At 50.9% G+C, this 14031-nt stretch overlaps 2 protein-coding genes across 5 annotated transcripts in view; one reads left to right on the top strand and one right to left on the bottom strand.

The window, feature by feature from the left end:
- The window catches only part of BOP1 (BOP1 ribosomal biogenesis factor), a 51115-nt gene extending 45654 nt beyond the window's left edge, over positions 1 to 5461 (bottom strand). The window contains exons 1-2 of the mRNA XM_026114804.2: positions 5290 to 5461; positions 4905 to 5108 (exon numbers count right to left, since the gene is read on the bottom strand). Of these exons, the coding sequence (XP_025970589.2) occupies positions 4905 to 5108; positions 5290 to 5298 (213 nt within the window). The 5' untranslated portion in view covers positions 5299 to 5461. The remainder of the gene's footprint in view (positions 1 to 4904; positions 5109 to 5289) is intronic.
- A 262-nt stretch (positions 5462 to 5723) lies between these two features.
- HSF1 (heat shock transcription factor 1) overlaps positions 5724 to 14031 on the top strand; it is a 69104-nt gene continuing 60796 nt past the window's right edge. For all 4 annotated transcript variants that reach the window (XM_064508003.1, XM_026114792.2, XM_026114791.2 and 1 more), the window contains exon 1: positions 5724 to 6104. In XM_064508003.1, the coding sequence (XP_064364073.1) occupies positions 5979 to 6104 (126 nt within the window). In that variant the 5' untranslated portion in view covers positions 5724 to 5978. The remainder of the gene's footprint in view (positions 6105 to 14031) is intronic.

The following is a 14031-nucleotide window of genomic DNA, read 5'->3' as shown; positions in this document are numbered from 1 at the left end:
GCTGTGTGCCAGCTCCGCTCCTATCAGACTGCCCTGGGGACTGACTCAACTCGCTCACCTCGCGGAAGAGAAAACCAAGTCAGCAGAGGAAGAGACAGCTCTCTGCCACTTTAACGAGGTGGCCTGGCTCAAGGAAGCATCTTCCGAGACATGGCCGGACCAGAAGGGAGCAGACAAGGCTGGAGATGGGAAACATCCCTGCTCTGGCAGCTCGCAGAGGAGTTTAGCTGACTGAAAACACAGCTCCAGAGAAGCTGCCAGGGAGGGTCCATCACTGTATTTGCACTTTATTACCTAATTCCGAGGAGCAGAAAGAACTGGGGGTCATCACCGCCACACTTAATAAAGACAGCTCTGCGTTAAGGCTTTTGGCACTTACACATCATGTCCATAACAGTGCTACTCTGCAAGAAATGAACGCTGTGCGATTTGCGACATAGTGCAAGTTTATGGCTAAAATTCAATGGAGTTTCTGAGAAAGAGCTAAACAAAGGTAGAAGAGAGAGGCCTTCAGGAGTCCTGTCCCTCAGAGATACCTCTTCTCAAACAGGCTTCAGATTTCATTCAGCAACACTCTCGCAAGTGCCAAAGTCACCACACAAACCAACCGAGCAACAAAGGCATCTCGAGACCGGACTATAAACTTTCAGGGCAAGTGTTAAAATCCCCCCAAAGGAGCAGAAACAAGTCCCCTTCTGAAAGGCGGCAGGCTTGACACAACACGCGAGTTAAAGCATTTCCTCTCTCACCACGACTAAATCCCTGCGAGGTCTCCCCTGAGCACGCTGGGGCACAGCCGTGTGCAGCAGCGTCCTCTGCTCTCCTGCAGAGGACACAGCTTGGAGGAAATCCTAAGCAACAGCCAAGGCAAGAGAGTAATGTCAAGAACACCCCAGCGCCTGTGCTTCCTTTTGGGGTGTTTATCTTTATTTCTGTTTCTGTTTCCCACAACGAAGAATGTGACACTTCTGCTTTGCCATAATAAAAACCTGTTTGGTACCATTTGAAACTGTTGAGGGTTTGACTTGGGCTAAACCAGCAAGCAGCAAGCACACTGCTCTCTTACAGAACAGCGGGCTAAACAAATCCCCCAAAAACGTGGGTGCTTGACCTGGGGGCAACAGCAGCTCCTACATTTGACAACCCCTTAGGCACCAGCCATAGACATCCATAATCAGTCCTTTTACTTATAAAGACAACAAAAAATAATCTTCCCCGCAAGTTTTGCCATCAATACCAACAGCAGGAAGAATTTTAGGTTGCCTTTTAACAATTTTTAACAAATTTACTAAGTGCTAGCAAAGCAGATTTGTCTACCACTGAGCAGCCAAACAGAAAAGAATTCAAAGGCTTTAAAAGTCCATGATTAAGAAAGATTTCTCTGTGCAGAATACTGGTGTGTGCAGCTTGGTATTGGTAAATCTTTTTCTGGGTTTCAAAAAGGTCTTTGTCACTAAAGGTCTGTTACTGAGAAAAGGGCACTGGCGTGGAATCGAGCCCAACCGCTGCTTATGTTGGTTTAAATCTATTTTCGGTCATTCCATGCACTAAGGACTTAGTCACCAAATTCTAGTTCTAGATGTTCTGAGCTTTCCAAACAAAGGAGAAAAACAGTTTCTAGGGTTCCTTTGCCTCAGTTCCAAAAAACCACGGACGTGTTACCGCTGTAACATTCACTGTCAATCACAGTAGGGAAAAGACAACTGAACAGGAGGTTTCTGTGTTGGGCCAGAGAAGCGAGGTCATGAGATGCAGGACAGGAGAGAGACAGAGATCACAGCAAACCACAAGGATCTGGGAGAAACCTTCAAAAACCTGATCAGAAATGCTCGGGCCCGTTCATCCCAGCAGGCCGAGTGGATGCTCTGCAGCAGGACGGCCCTCCCCATGCCACCGGCCAGGGAACTGCCCGGCAGCACCCGAGAGCGCCTGCGGCCAGGCGGGATACACCCGCAGCCCGCAGGACTGAGCCTCTAACAAACTCGGGCTCGGAAACCACTGGTGCGGCTTGGCCTGGAGCAGGGTGTGAGAAGGTCTCACAGAGTCCGCCTGTACCAGCAACACCAGACCTTCATGCAGAACCCAGCACAAACAGACCATGCTGAACACTCGTCGCTGACCATGCAAGTGAGCCACTGTCAACTAACGCACCTGCAACACTCGGCTGACACTACAGACAACTCCTTCCATACTGGAAGAGACCAGGATCTGAGAAATCTCATTCAAAATTAAACACGTCTATCCAAGGTAAATAAACAGTTCTCCTGCACGAGTAAGTGAAATATTTCCTTAGCAGAAGCGAGCTCCCTTCGTTCCTGGCCTGATGCCGTAAGTCCATTAAACACGACAGTACAACAGCGTTAGGGCATGAGCTCTGCGTGTCTGCCATCTCTGCTGGCAGCCCAGCAATTCTCCCCGGCGAGGGGGGACAACTTAGTGCTCTGGAGAAAGACACAACCAAGTCAGAGGTGTCTAAGAGCATTCCTTCCTTAGACTCTGCACGTCTGCTCTATGCTTTTCTTCTCAAAGTTTCCCACCCATGAAACAGCGAGCACAGCCCAAAGCCGCAAGTAAAAGCAGGGCACTGTGCAAATGGCGATCAAGGAAAGACTCAAAATGACTTATGGAAGCAGGCTGCCAGGGAAATTCCCACTCAGTAATTTAGCTCTGCTCTCCCTAACGACCCAAGCACTTCCAATGCAACATAAAAATCTAAATTGTGCACAGCTCCTGAAATCCTCAAGTCCCTCTGAAAAGTTGTCTGAAATGCAGAAGTTTCTAACGCTATAAAGCAGCATCTTTCAAGCCACATACTCCAGGCATCATGCCAAGGGCCTGTAAAGAAGGAACAGGAGCAAACCTAGCCTCGGGAGGCTGGAGCTCGTTATGCAGGGTCCACAGCTCCATCAGAAAGCATTCAGGGGTGGCTGCAAACCAAAAAAGGACACGGGCACAGACAGAACATTTATTTCATTGCAAGACCCCGGAGAAGAAAACAGTCTGAAGAGAACAAACTTCTGTTTAACTCTGCATGGGACAAGTGACGCCCTTGCAAGAAGCATTTTTTTTTTTCAAACAGAAACAAAAGGTAAATGTATTCCTGGCCAGGTCTGACACATCTGGTGTCTTTTGCCTGTGTGAAAACCCTGCAGATACCCCTCTCCAATTAAGGCCACTGCTCTGTCCCTAACAGTCGGAAGAACTGCTGACCGTGTGGGATAACTCTCTTCATAAGCTGCCAGCAACACACACGGCTCCTACATGGCGGGAACGACACCACCTCAGACCCACCTGCTAAGATGCTGTTTCCTTGGCACAGTGCAGATCCTACAGGCAGGAGGCAAAGCAAGGAGCACGACAAAAGCAGCGGAGAATCAGACTTCAGAAAGATGTGGCACAAAACCGTCAGGTTATGCCTGCCCGAAGCAGCAGCAAGGCCAAGGAATGTGTTGCCCACAGCCTTGTCCGCAGCGAGGGGGATCTATGTTCAGGGTCAGACTTCCTCTGACCTGCTCAGGCTCTGCTGCTGCTACTGCAGCTCTTTCACAGGCTGTGCCAGCTACAGGAAGCAGACGGTATTTCAGGGCAGAGCACTCACCCCCGTGGTTAGCCTGACCTGGGCTGCAGCAAGACGGTGGTGGATCCCAACGCCTGCAGCTATTCGCTTATGGGGCTGTGGTATCGCACACGGATGGACGGGGAGTAAAAGGGGGAAGAACAGGGAGCGGTGGTGCCGGAGAACCAGCCTCAGTTCTCATACAGTAAGAGCACGGACAGACAGACATACGACACACCGGCAAAAGCCCTGGCTTAAGCAATTGCCCTACACATTCCTGTCCCTGCGTAACGCTCTCTGTCGTGCTTGTACAGCTGTTTACGTGGCCACATGGCAAAACAGATCAGAGAGCCGACGCCAAGGAAAACAACCACCGCTACCAACAGAAAAGACTGTGCAGCTCAGAGACCAATTGTTCCGAAAAGCAAAACAAAACAACAACAAAAAGCCCCATTTCCGCTGCGCTATTTCTGGGCTGGATCAGCCGCCTGACTTAGCCCACTAAGTGGATTCATAACCAGCTGCTGAAGCGCAACAAAGACGGCGGTGTCCGACTGGGAACAAGCAGCTGTAGACGGAGACAGCCCAAGCAGCATTGCTGCGGAGCATCAAAACTGCATATAAGGCACTGCTATAAGATTCTCAAACAGGTTACTAGAGTAAGTTTCTACTCAGTTGCTACTCCAGACCTTGGTAAAGCTTCTACGCATTGTCCAAATCAATATAAACATAGATCTAGACAGCCACGATAACAATAAGGAACCTTCTGTTTACAAGCTTGGGGCATGACCCAGGGCAAAGCAGGCTGGAGCACCCTAAGTAACGTTTATGTACATAAATATCGCAAGACGAATTAGAGTGCTAATTTCTCCACCACTCTTCCTGCGTACGTTTTCTGGAATAGAAGTAAGGTTATGTCTGTACAGATTTTTTTTTTTTAAACTAGTATTGACAGGAGAAGTTGCACTGCCAGCACAGATTCTAGAAACGCAGAGAGGCATAAAATTCCCTCTGCTGCTACCAAACGAGCAGCACCACAGCCCTCCAGGCTGCTTCTCACCACAGGCTGCAGACCAGGGAGCACGAGCCTCCCCTAAGCCTGTGCACGCGGCGTTTCTTCTTCCCTGACGCACCTGACCCGGAGCAGACACCAGGCAGGGGGAGGAATCTCGCCCCCGAGATCGGGGCTGCTCTGCCCAGCCTGCAGCTCGGCCAGGCTGCCGGCACCGGTCTAACCGCATAACCCACCCAGCCCCCTGTCTGTGCGCAGCCCCCCCGGAAGGCCCCAGGCGCGCTGCCCCGGGCGGGCTCCCGCTGGGCCGGGCGGTGCGGTGCGGTGAGGCCTTACGTGCGCCTGCGAGGGCCGCCTGCCCCTCGGCTCCTCTTCCGCCGCGCTGCCGCCTTCCTCCTCCTCCTCGTCCTCCTCCTCGTCGCTGCTGTCGCTCCCCGAGTCCTCCAGCCCGGAGTAGACGCTCTCCTCGCTGTCCGTCAGGTCGTCGCTCTCCGTGCCCGGCTCCTCCGGCTCCGGCGCCGCCGCGCCGGGAAGAGGCCGCTGCAAGGCAACAGCGGGGCCGCATCACACCGGGCCCGGCCCGGGGAGCCCCGCAGGGCCCGGGCGGGGGGGGCGACAGCGGGACCCGCCGCCCCCAGCAACCGCCGCCGCCGCCCGTAACCATGGTGACCCCCCGTAACCATGGTGACGCCCCCCTCCCCCCCGCGGCGCGCGCCCCGACCTGCTCCATGGCTCCTTCCCGCCGCCCCGCGTGCGCCGCCGCCGGCCACGTGCGCGCGGGTCAGAGGTCACGGCGCCCCGCCCCTCCCCCCCAACGCCCGGTTGTTTCCTGATTCTTCTTCCGCTTCCGCCTCGGCGGCGGCATGCAGCGCGCCGGTCCCGGAGGGAGGAGGGGCGGATTCAGCCGTTCTCACGGAAAAAAAAAAAAAATAATAAAATAGGAGCTGGGGGTCAAAGGTGAGAGGGGAACTCGGTGCGCGCGCATGCGCCCTAGCCCACTCGCACCTCCGCGCCGCCGGGCCAGGCGCATGCGCACGGAGGAGCTGACCCGTGGGGCGGGGAGCCCGGCGAGGCGGCGCATGCGCGCCGCGGCGTGACGGCGGCGGGGAGGGGGCGTGTCCCCCCGCGCCATGCGCGGCGGGGCGGGGCGGCGCCGCGCATGCGCGCGGCCGTGGCGCGCAGGGGGCTTGTCTCGGAGGCGTCCCAAGATGGCGGCGGCCATGCTGGGCCCGGGGGGTTGCAGTGCGCAGGCAGCGGCCGGGCCCCGCCGCGGCGGCCGCCGGCGACACTAAGCCCCGCGCCGCCCGCCCGCCTCGGCCCTGCCCGCCCGCCGGCGGCTCCCCGCGGCGGCAGAGGAGGGAAGGGGGGCGCGCCGGCGCGCCGCGGCCTGCCCCGGGGCCTGCAGTCGCCATGGAGGGGCCCGGCGCGGCGGCGGTGGGCGCCGGCCCCGGCGGCAGCAACGTGCCCGCCTTCCTCACCAAGCTGTGGACCCTGGTGGAGGATCCCGACACCGACTCGCTCATCTGCTGGAGCCCGGTGAGTCCCGGTTGAGGGGACGACGCGGCCGAGGCCCCGGGGCTCGGGTCCCGGCAGCGGGCAGACGCCCGCTGCCGGGACCCGAGCCCCGGGACCTCGGCCCAGGCCTTTCCCCGGGCTCCGGTGCGACTTCTCCAGCCCCGGAGCTGGGCCTCGGTGTGTCACAACCTCGGAGCGGCTTCCTGCGGCTCTCCAGGAGAAGCGCTTGCCTAATTAGAGGCCTCCCCCCCTCCTAGTGGTTAGGCAGCCTGTGAACCTCATTACCCGAGTAATACCTCGCGGGGAAACGAGCTCTCTCCCCTGTACTTAAGGGAAAAGCGGCGTCCGGGTGCTCATCTAACTGCTCCCGCGGCAGGGAACGCCGCGTGCGGCTTTTAGCCATGTCATTATAATTTGCAGTGGTGCAGCCTGCGTGCGGGCTAACCTTCCTAGCCTTTGCCCTGTGCTGGACACGTGCTGCTCTTCTGGCGTGTTTGTAAAAAAAAAAAAAAAAAAAAAAAAAAAAGGCCTGGTTTGTGGTTGCATCAGTCGCACAAGCTTCGTTTTCCATCTTTTCTAGCCACTTGTGGAAGTTTAACTTTTATCTGGAAGATGGCAGTCTCCAGAGCATATCCCATAAGCAGTCTTTTGGAGGCTGTTCATTCACAGCGTTTAGCTGAAATCGAAATCCAAAGCTTCCTCGCTGTTCAGTTCTTAAGTCAACAGACCAAACGGTTAAGTGGGAATTACACTCTTATGGATGCTCAGTTACTCTGTCTCCTATAGTCTGTGAGCAGACTCCCATATCACCCTCTTGTCCTGACTCCAGATCAGGTACTTGCTGCCAGAACCGATGAGGGAAGAGAAATACTCTGGCATTGGTAAGAGTGGGAAAGCCTGTCATCCGCGGGTTTCACTTCAGATGGAAGTGACGAGCGACAGCAATTGGAACTGTTGTTAAAGATAACAAAACATAAAAAATAAGAACCAAAATAAAAACTAATATATGCTGGGGATTTTTTTAAAAAAACCCTTGGTCGTAGCTGCTCTCTACCAGCTTCAGGCTGCTTATCTGACTCAAGGTGGTGGTAACGATGAAAGACCTGCGCTGTGTGTTCTCCACAGATATTGCATTGCTCCTTAGCTATGCAAGTCATTGCCTGTAAACAAATGCCTTGTCTTGTCGCTGGAGCGAGCAGAGGCTTAATGCCATGGATATAATGAGTTTATGATCATTACCGTGTTGCTGAAACAGTAACCCTGAGAAATTGCCTTTATGGTAGGGCGGTGAACAGCATTACCCTTTTTCCTCGCATTTGGAAGCTGCAGTGGGAGATTCAAGTCATCTTAATCTTAGCTGCGGGTGGAGGAGGTTGCTTGGAGATACTGTGCAAACTTTGGGCCTCTGTTTACAAGTAGGCAGATTCTCCTAGGCTACTTGGACGGTGTTTAAGTGAACTGGGACTGGAAGTCGGCCTGCTTTTGTACATAGGAGTGATTATGCTTTGCTCGCGTTGGCAGGTAAACAAAGACGGTTGCGTCTTTAAATTTTTCCTTGTCTGCAAGATTTTTACAAGTGTCCTGGGTGGAGAGGGAAGGAGGAGATGAATCGTACAGGTGATGGAATCTTAAAAGTCAAGAGTTTATTGAAATACGTAGTGTTTGCTGGTGCTGAGGCTGGACAGAGGACTTCCTGACTGCTCGCTTCCATCCCTGTGGCACAGTGTGCCGCTTCCTCTTCTTTGGGGTTATTTATAATCTGGACCATTTCAGTTTGTGACATGATTACACAAAGTTACGTTAGCCAGCCTAGGGGAGAAGTAAGCTGTTCCTAGGAGGTGGGAATGAAAAGGTGAGGAAGAGACATACATAAACTGCTTTTTTCATCTAGCAAAACAAGGTCCTAGGTAATGATAATTTCATAGTGACTGTCCAGGTACTCGTTCTTGTCCTGTGTTAAATGTGCAATATTTAATTTGTACACTGAGTGATAAACTACTCTGTGTTTACTGGGGGGTAAGTGCGCATGAAAAGCGATGCAATAGCTCACTCGTGGCGTTGGAGCCCTGAGGTTCAGCCCAGAGACAAACTCCAAAGCAGCTTTGCTAGACTTCTGAATGGATTTTTAGATTTTTTTGTATGATTGCGAACTGGATGAATCTTATAGGCGTTGACAAGAGCTAAGGAGGCCGTGTCTGGAAACAACTCTAAAATTTATCATGAAGATCTTAGATCCTGAAAATCTTCACTTCAGAAGCGTGTTTTTGCTTTTGTGGAATGAGCGTGTCTGGCATCTGAGCTCCTTGTTATTCCTGATGTTGAAAGTAAATAGTTCATGAGCTGATGATGAAATCTGTGCAAAACTTCCACTGTGTGAAAACCTGGAGAAAGATAGGGCTCCTCCTCTAAGTAGTTCTCTCTTCCTTTTTCTTTCCTTTTTTTAATGCAAACAGTGTGATACAAAAACAAAGTAGCTGATTATTCATGAACTGTCTCACAGGTGCAGGATGTTGGCTGGAGGAGGAAAGAGCTTTGGAAAACCTACACAGAGGTAGCCTGAGAACGGAGCCTCTTAGTATCAGTGAAAAACTAGTTTTGCTTTGGTGGGAGCAGGAGGGAGTAGAAAATAAATCTTTCCTTCATGCACGGGTTGCTTGCTTTATTGCTCGTTCTGTTCTCTTTTTTTTTCCTCCCTCTCCCTTTATCTTGTACCTTTTCTTTTTTTGTTATCTGTATTTGCTTGCTTTCTTTTAATGTCCTCTACTAATGGGTGGAAGAAACAAGCTGCAGGGGTTCAGGAACGTGGATGTTCAAGTACTTGCAATAAGGAGAGACATCTTTTATGTGTGAGAAGAAACCATCTCAGTAGACAGCAGGAAAATCAACATAAGGGGAGGGTTAAAGAAACAGAATACAGTTCTTATATATATCTCTTAATTTTACTGCTTTGAAGGTAAGGTCTTCAAATTTAAATTTGTATGATTCCCTGAATCACACTTTTTATTAACTTTTTCATATCTGAAACCTCTCTGCAGATAATGCTAGATTTTCAGCTGTTCACCGCTGTGTAGTTGCTACAGGTCTGAAAGGCAGGATGGCTTTTTGGTCCTTTAGTGTGTTTGCAGCATCAGATTCTGCTATGGGCCGGTTTCTGCCCAACATCGCCCATAAATCCCACCCTCTTTTTCCAAGTGTAACATAACTACTTTTAATTCAGAGACTCTCTGATGCGCAGATCACTAGAGGCTGAAAGCATTCTGGGGAAGCAGCACAGTACGCTTGCTCTCTTCGTATGCTTTTACCAACGCATCTCCTCTTGGCCTCGCAGACAGGCTGTTGAGCTGTATGTTCTGAAATGCATACAGATGAAAATGCATTTTCCCCGTTATTTTAAACTAGTCAGTGTTTCTCAAATACAAGGATTAGATAGCAGCCAGCTGAATTATTGGGTAGCAAGTTTAAAAGAAAAGGCAGGTTATCGCTTAACGTAGCTCACAATTAGAATATATAATCTATTCCCACAATGATGATGACGTGCGGGCCAAAACCATAAAAGAATTTGATAAGAATTCAAGGAGGATGGATTCTTTTCTTATTAAACACAATGCCTGGGTATAATTTCTGCTCTCAGAAGTCCTAACTGCTATTTGCTGGATGTGGTAAAAGTTTGTTAGGGAAAGATTATGTTCTGTCTTCCTTATGCTTCTCCCTGAACACGTGCCATGGTATCTCTTCTCTCTGGACCGTGGTCTGACACAGGACAGCAGATCGTAACTCTGCAGCAGATTTAAGTTGGTTGTCTGCTGAAAGAACCGAGTTGAAACGTATTTAGGACACGGATAACATGATTAATGTCAGACTAGTCTATTTGTGACATTATTTGCCTCAGTCACTACCCTAGACTCTAGTTCATTTGAAGGCGTGCACTTGCCTGGACTAAGAGCTAACCATCGCTGAAGAGCGCAGGCCTCTTCGTACCTTCTTCTGTGCTTCTGTCCCAGTGATCGTGGGGCCTCAGGTGGGTTGATTCAGCTTCTCGTCGTCTGGATTTTTTTTCCCCTGGCTATTTTTCTGTTCAACCGGTGAGCTGAATTGAGTCATTCTGCTGCCGTGTGACTGCTAGATTTGATTCAAGGGAAATAATTGGAAAGCGTACCTGGGGATGGTAGGGAGAAAGGGACAACCGCTGCTGGCAGCAGCCGTCTGTTTGAATCGAGTTAGTTGGAAGGTGGACAGCTCGTGAACCTCTGGAGGCTGGGAGATGCTCCGAGGAAGCAGCGTTGCATTTGCTCCGTTCTTAGAGAAGTTCCTTCGTAGAGAGCTTGTGCGGCTGCTGCCACACAGGACGCTGGACTAGCCAGACCTTTGCTCTGACTCGGCGGGCAGTTCTTAGGTTAATTCCAGACCTTTTGCTCCCGCTTCCCTTGCGCTGTCTGTAGCGCTTGTCCTGTTCTGCGTGAGCTGGACTGTAGGGCAGGAGCAGTCTTCAGCGTCAGCAGGGCGTTTGGCACGGCCGCACGTGAAAATGCACCTTACAGTGAAGATCTGTGTGACAGCTGTGCATCTTGCAGCGGCTTGATGCAGTGGATCTGCTGGTAGTTTTGGCGCCTCGTAAGCTAAATCAGCTCAGCGAAGGGCCAAACATGCCTGCTCACGAGGGACAGGGTTGGCGCCTCCCCTTTTCATTGGTGGTGAGCCCAGAGGTGAGCACAGGCGGCAATGTGCAGTGTCACCCCTTGAATGGCCTGCGGGGGCAAGAGGGTGGGGCGATGTGGGGAGGAATACGCTCCCCCCTCTCTGCTGCTTATGCCGCTCAGCTGCTTCTGTGGTTGCCGAACCCATTGCTGAGCCGCTCTGATCACTGGGCTGATGGAAAACTCCTCGCAGTTTGCTGAGTGAAAGAGCCGAACCAGTTCGGAGGGGTCCGGTGGGCACTAACACTGGCACAAGGCAAAGGGGACGGGAGAGGGGTCGGAGGGAGCAGGACTTCCCTCCTGGGCTTGTGGAGCAAGCATCCTTGTGTCAGCAACCTGAGTGAAACCACCCCGCTGCTGGCAAAACCGCTGTGCCCGTTCCTATCACAGCTGGAGCCCGGGCTCAGCCCAAGTCCGTGGGCGAGCCCTGGGCTGCTCCAGCGAGGCCGCGGGTGTTACGGCACCCAGCCGCAGCCCAGGCCGGACCAGGCATCGGGTGAGCCTGGGGCTTGCCGGGGCGTGGAGCTAGGGAAGCAGCTGGACTGCTTGAGAGGGTGACTCGGACGTGGAAAGCAACCACAGGAAAAATGGCAAGACCCCCACGACACACCGATCCTCAGCAAAGTCCGAATAAGATGCTGTTTCCATACCGCTGTGTTTCAGCCTAATGGCTCTGTTAATGCTCTTGGACAGTGGAGGGGAGCAGAGTGCATGAAATAACCTCATCAGCAGCTCGTTTGGCCTGTAAACATGCACACGCTCTGCATGGCTTGGCAAATTCCCGGCCGGTCCTCCTTAGGTCAGCGCTGAGGGCCTTGCCTGTGCTCGGAAAATTACTCTTTGCTGAAACCGTCTGTCACCGGTTTGGTCCTTCAGAGTGCTTCTCAGCTGGATTCCCAAGCCTTAACTCTTAGCGTGCGGCAGCGGACGCTTGCTTTCCTGCTGCTGTCAAAAGCAGTGTTATCTCAAAGCTAATACTTGCTTTGATGAAATATTGAATGGAAAATCTGAGTATACAGCTGGAAATGAGGAAAGCGCAGAAGGAGTTACAATACCGGCATGCTTACAAGGGTTTAGAATTTATGATCTGTGAAAATTAACTGAAAATCTAGGAATCGGGAAGAGGAAGAGTTTTATAGCTGCCAAGTAGTTAACAAGGGTAACGAGGTTCTATCTTATATTTAATCCCTCGCATGCATAGATAATAGCAGCTTTCATGGTTTTGCAAGGAAGAGTTGATCTAGCTTAGTATTTAGGCTGAGGGCTTGTTAAATGAGATATTAGGATTATTCTAAAAATTAACGTTCAACCATTGTTCAGAGCTTTAGTGCTGGAATTGTTTATTTTGAAATTCTGTGTTTGGAATGTAAGTTCAAAATAAAACGTACTCATGTAAGCATGCTGATCAAAATGAAATGCGTATTTAGGGAGCAATAACAGATATAATCACGTGCTGGATTTCCCGTTGAATTTTAACTCAAGAATGTGTGCCTTTGAAGGGGCTTGTTTGTTTATCTCTGTCAAGCTACAGGTTCATCTCGAATCACAGGATGAAAGTCTGGTGTTAGGTAGACCTGATTTTAAAGTAAGAAAGAGACTTATTAGAGCTTCAAGAGGAAGCACTTAATGGAAAACCTCTACTTGAAGCACTTAAGCACTCCTCGAGAGTGCCGATAGCTAAAAAAGCTGCAACTTCTGTAAATGCATCTTGAAAGTGGCTTTGAATTTGCAGTCTATTGAAACATCTCAAAGGTGAGCATTCAGAAACTCTATCCTTCGAAACCTTCTTAGTTTTTCAGGTTTCTGTTTTGACTATACCTTTGTCCCTGTTCAAAGAAATTTGCCATCTTTGTGAATATAAGTGATATTATTTGTCCTCTTTTTGTGTGACACAGGAGCCCTGGGACTGCTTCAAGGAGTGGTTTTCCAGTGTAGGGATGTTTTTCTTACGAAGGCTGCCTAACGCTAGGCCTGCAGGGCCTTGCTCTCTGCTCAGTTCATGCCAGGTATTCCCTTTTCTCCCTAAGCCGTTGTTCTGCCTTGCCTTAGGCGGGGGCTCCAGCAGCGACTGCGCTACCCTAACCACACGCTTCTGCTGCCGGAGGTCGGACTCCTCTGTTCCTGTTCCTGCAAGGATCCTGTCCCCTTTCTTGCACTGGCTCTGCTTCTTGTCAGATCCTTCCATGGACTGCCTTAATACACTAATATAACGGAAATCTCTCCTGCTTTTCCTAGTTTTCTGCCCCACTGGGGGTAGGGCAGCTGGTGGAGGGATTCAACGGGAGCAGCTCCTGGCTAAGGGCGAGCGCTGGCAGGCGCGACGGGCCGGGCAGAGGCAGAGCAGCCCGCTCTCCCGCTTTCGGCAGCGAGGAGCGAGTGCATCGGCTCCGTGTACCTCGCTGAGCTGCAGCCTCCTGGGAGCCGGCTAATGACCTGGATAAATTATGTCAACTAAAATGTTATGTTTTGTGTGGTGATGTTGGCCACAGCTGCTAAGCAAAACAGCTCAGGCAATCGGGTTTCAGGTCAGTTTGATGTAGAGCTTGGAAGAAACTTTATCCTGGCAGATGCTGAATTTCCCCTGGTTTTCTGCGTTTCATTCACTGAAGAGGAATGGTGCTGCCAGCTCTGCGCTCGGGTGCTTGGTGCTGAGCACGTGGAGTACGAAAATGTTAATTCCAACCGACAACGATTAACATGAACAAATTTCTTCAGTAATTGATCCGAACAGATAGCTCTGAAACTTAAAATCTAACTCTGTTAGCTAGATCCTATAGTAAATTGTATAAATTACTGGATAAATACAGCCTACTGCAGGGTCCCACCATTGCTATTTGTTATGTCCTCCTACTCAGCGTTTCTGATCAGAGGCTGAGGCATTTTTTCAACCTAGCTAAAACAAAATTTCTGTGTTGACCTGCTAAGGAGTGATTATTCCTTGCTTTTTCCTAGCCCTAATCTAGCACAAGAGGATTTTTGTTCTTGTGACATCTCTTCAAGCACAGGGTGTTTTCACTTTCAGTTATAAAGACTAGCTTTGAAGACAGAAAAAACCATGGAAGGATGGTCTATGAAAATACACTTTTTTCATCAGCAGGATGCCTGTGTTATATAAGAGGAACCAAAATGAGTAGCTGTTCTTCATTTCTACTCTTCTGAAAACCCTAGAGTCTCTTTTGGTTTTTCAGCAGAGCTGGTCAGTGAAGACGACGTCTGGGTGTGCACACCTGGACTGCTAACAGATTATTCGGAGT

The sequence above is a fragment of the Dromaius novaehollandiae genome, chromosome 2 (genome assembly GCF_036370855.1).
Source record: "Dromaius novaehollandiae isolate bDroNov1 chromosome 2, bDroNov1.hap1, whole genome shotgun sequence".
Classification (NCBI taxonomy): domain Eukaryota; kingdom Metazoa; phylum Chordata; class Aves; order Casuariiformes; family Dromaiidae; genus Dromaius; species Dromaius novaehollandiae.
The sequence above is the reverse complement of the archived record's forward strand: the minus strand, read 5'-3'. Positions and strand labels throughout refer to the sequence as shown.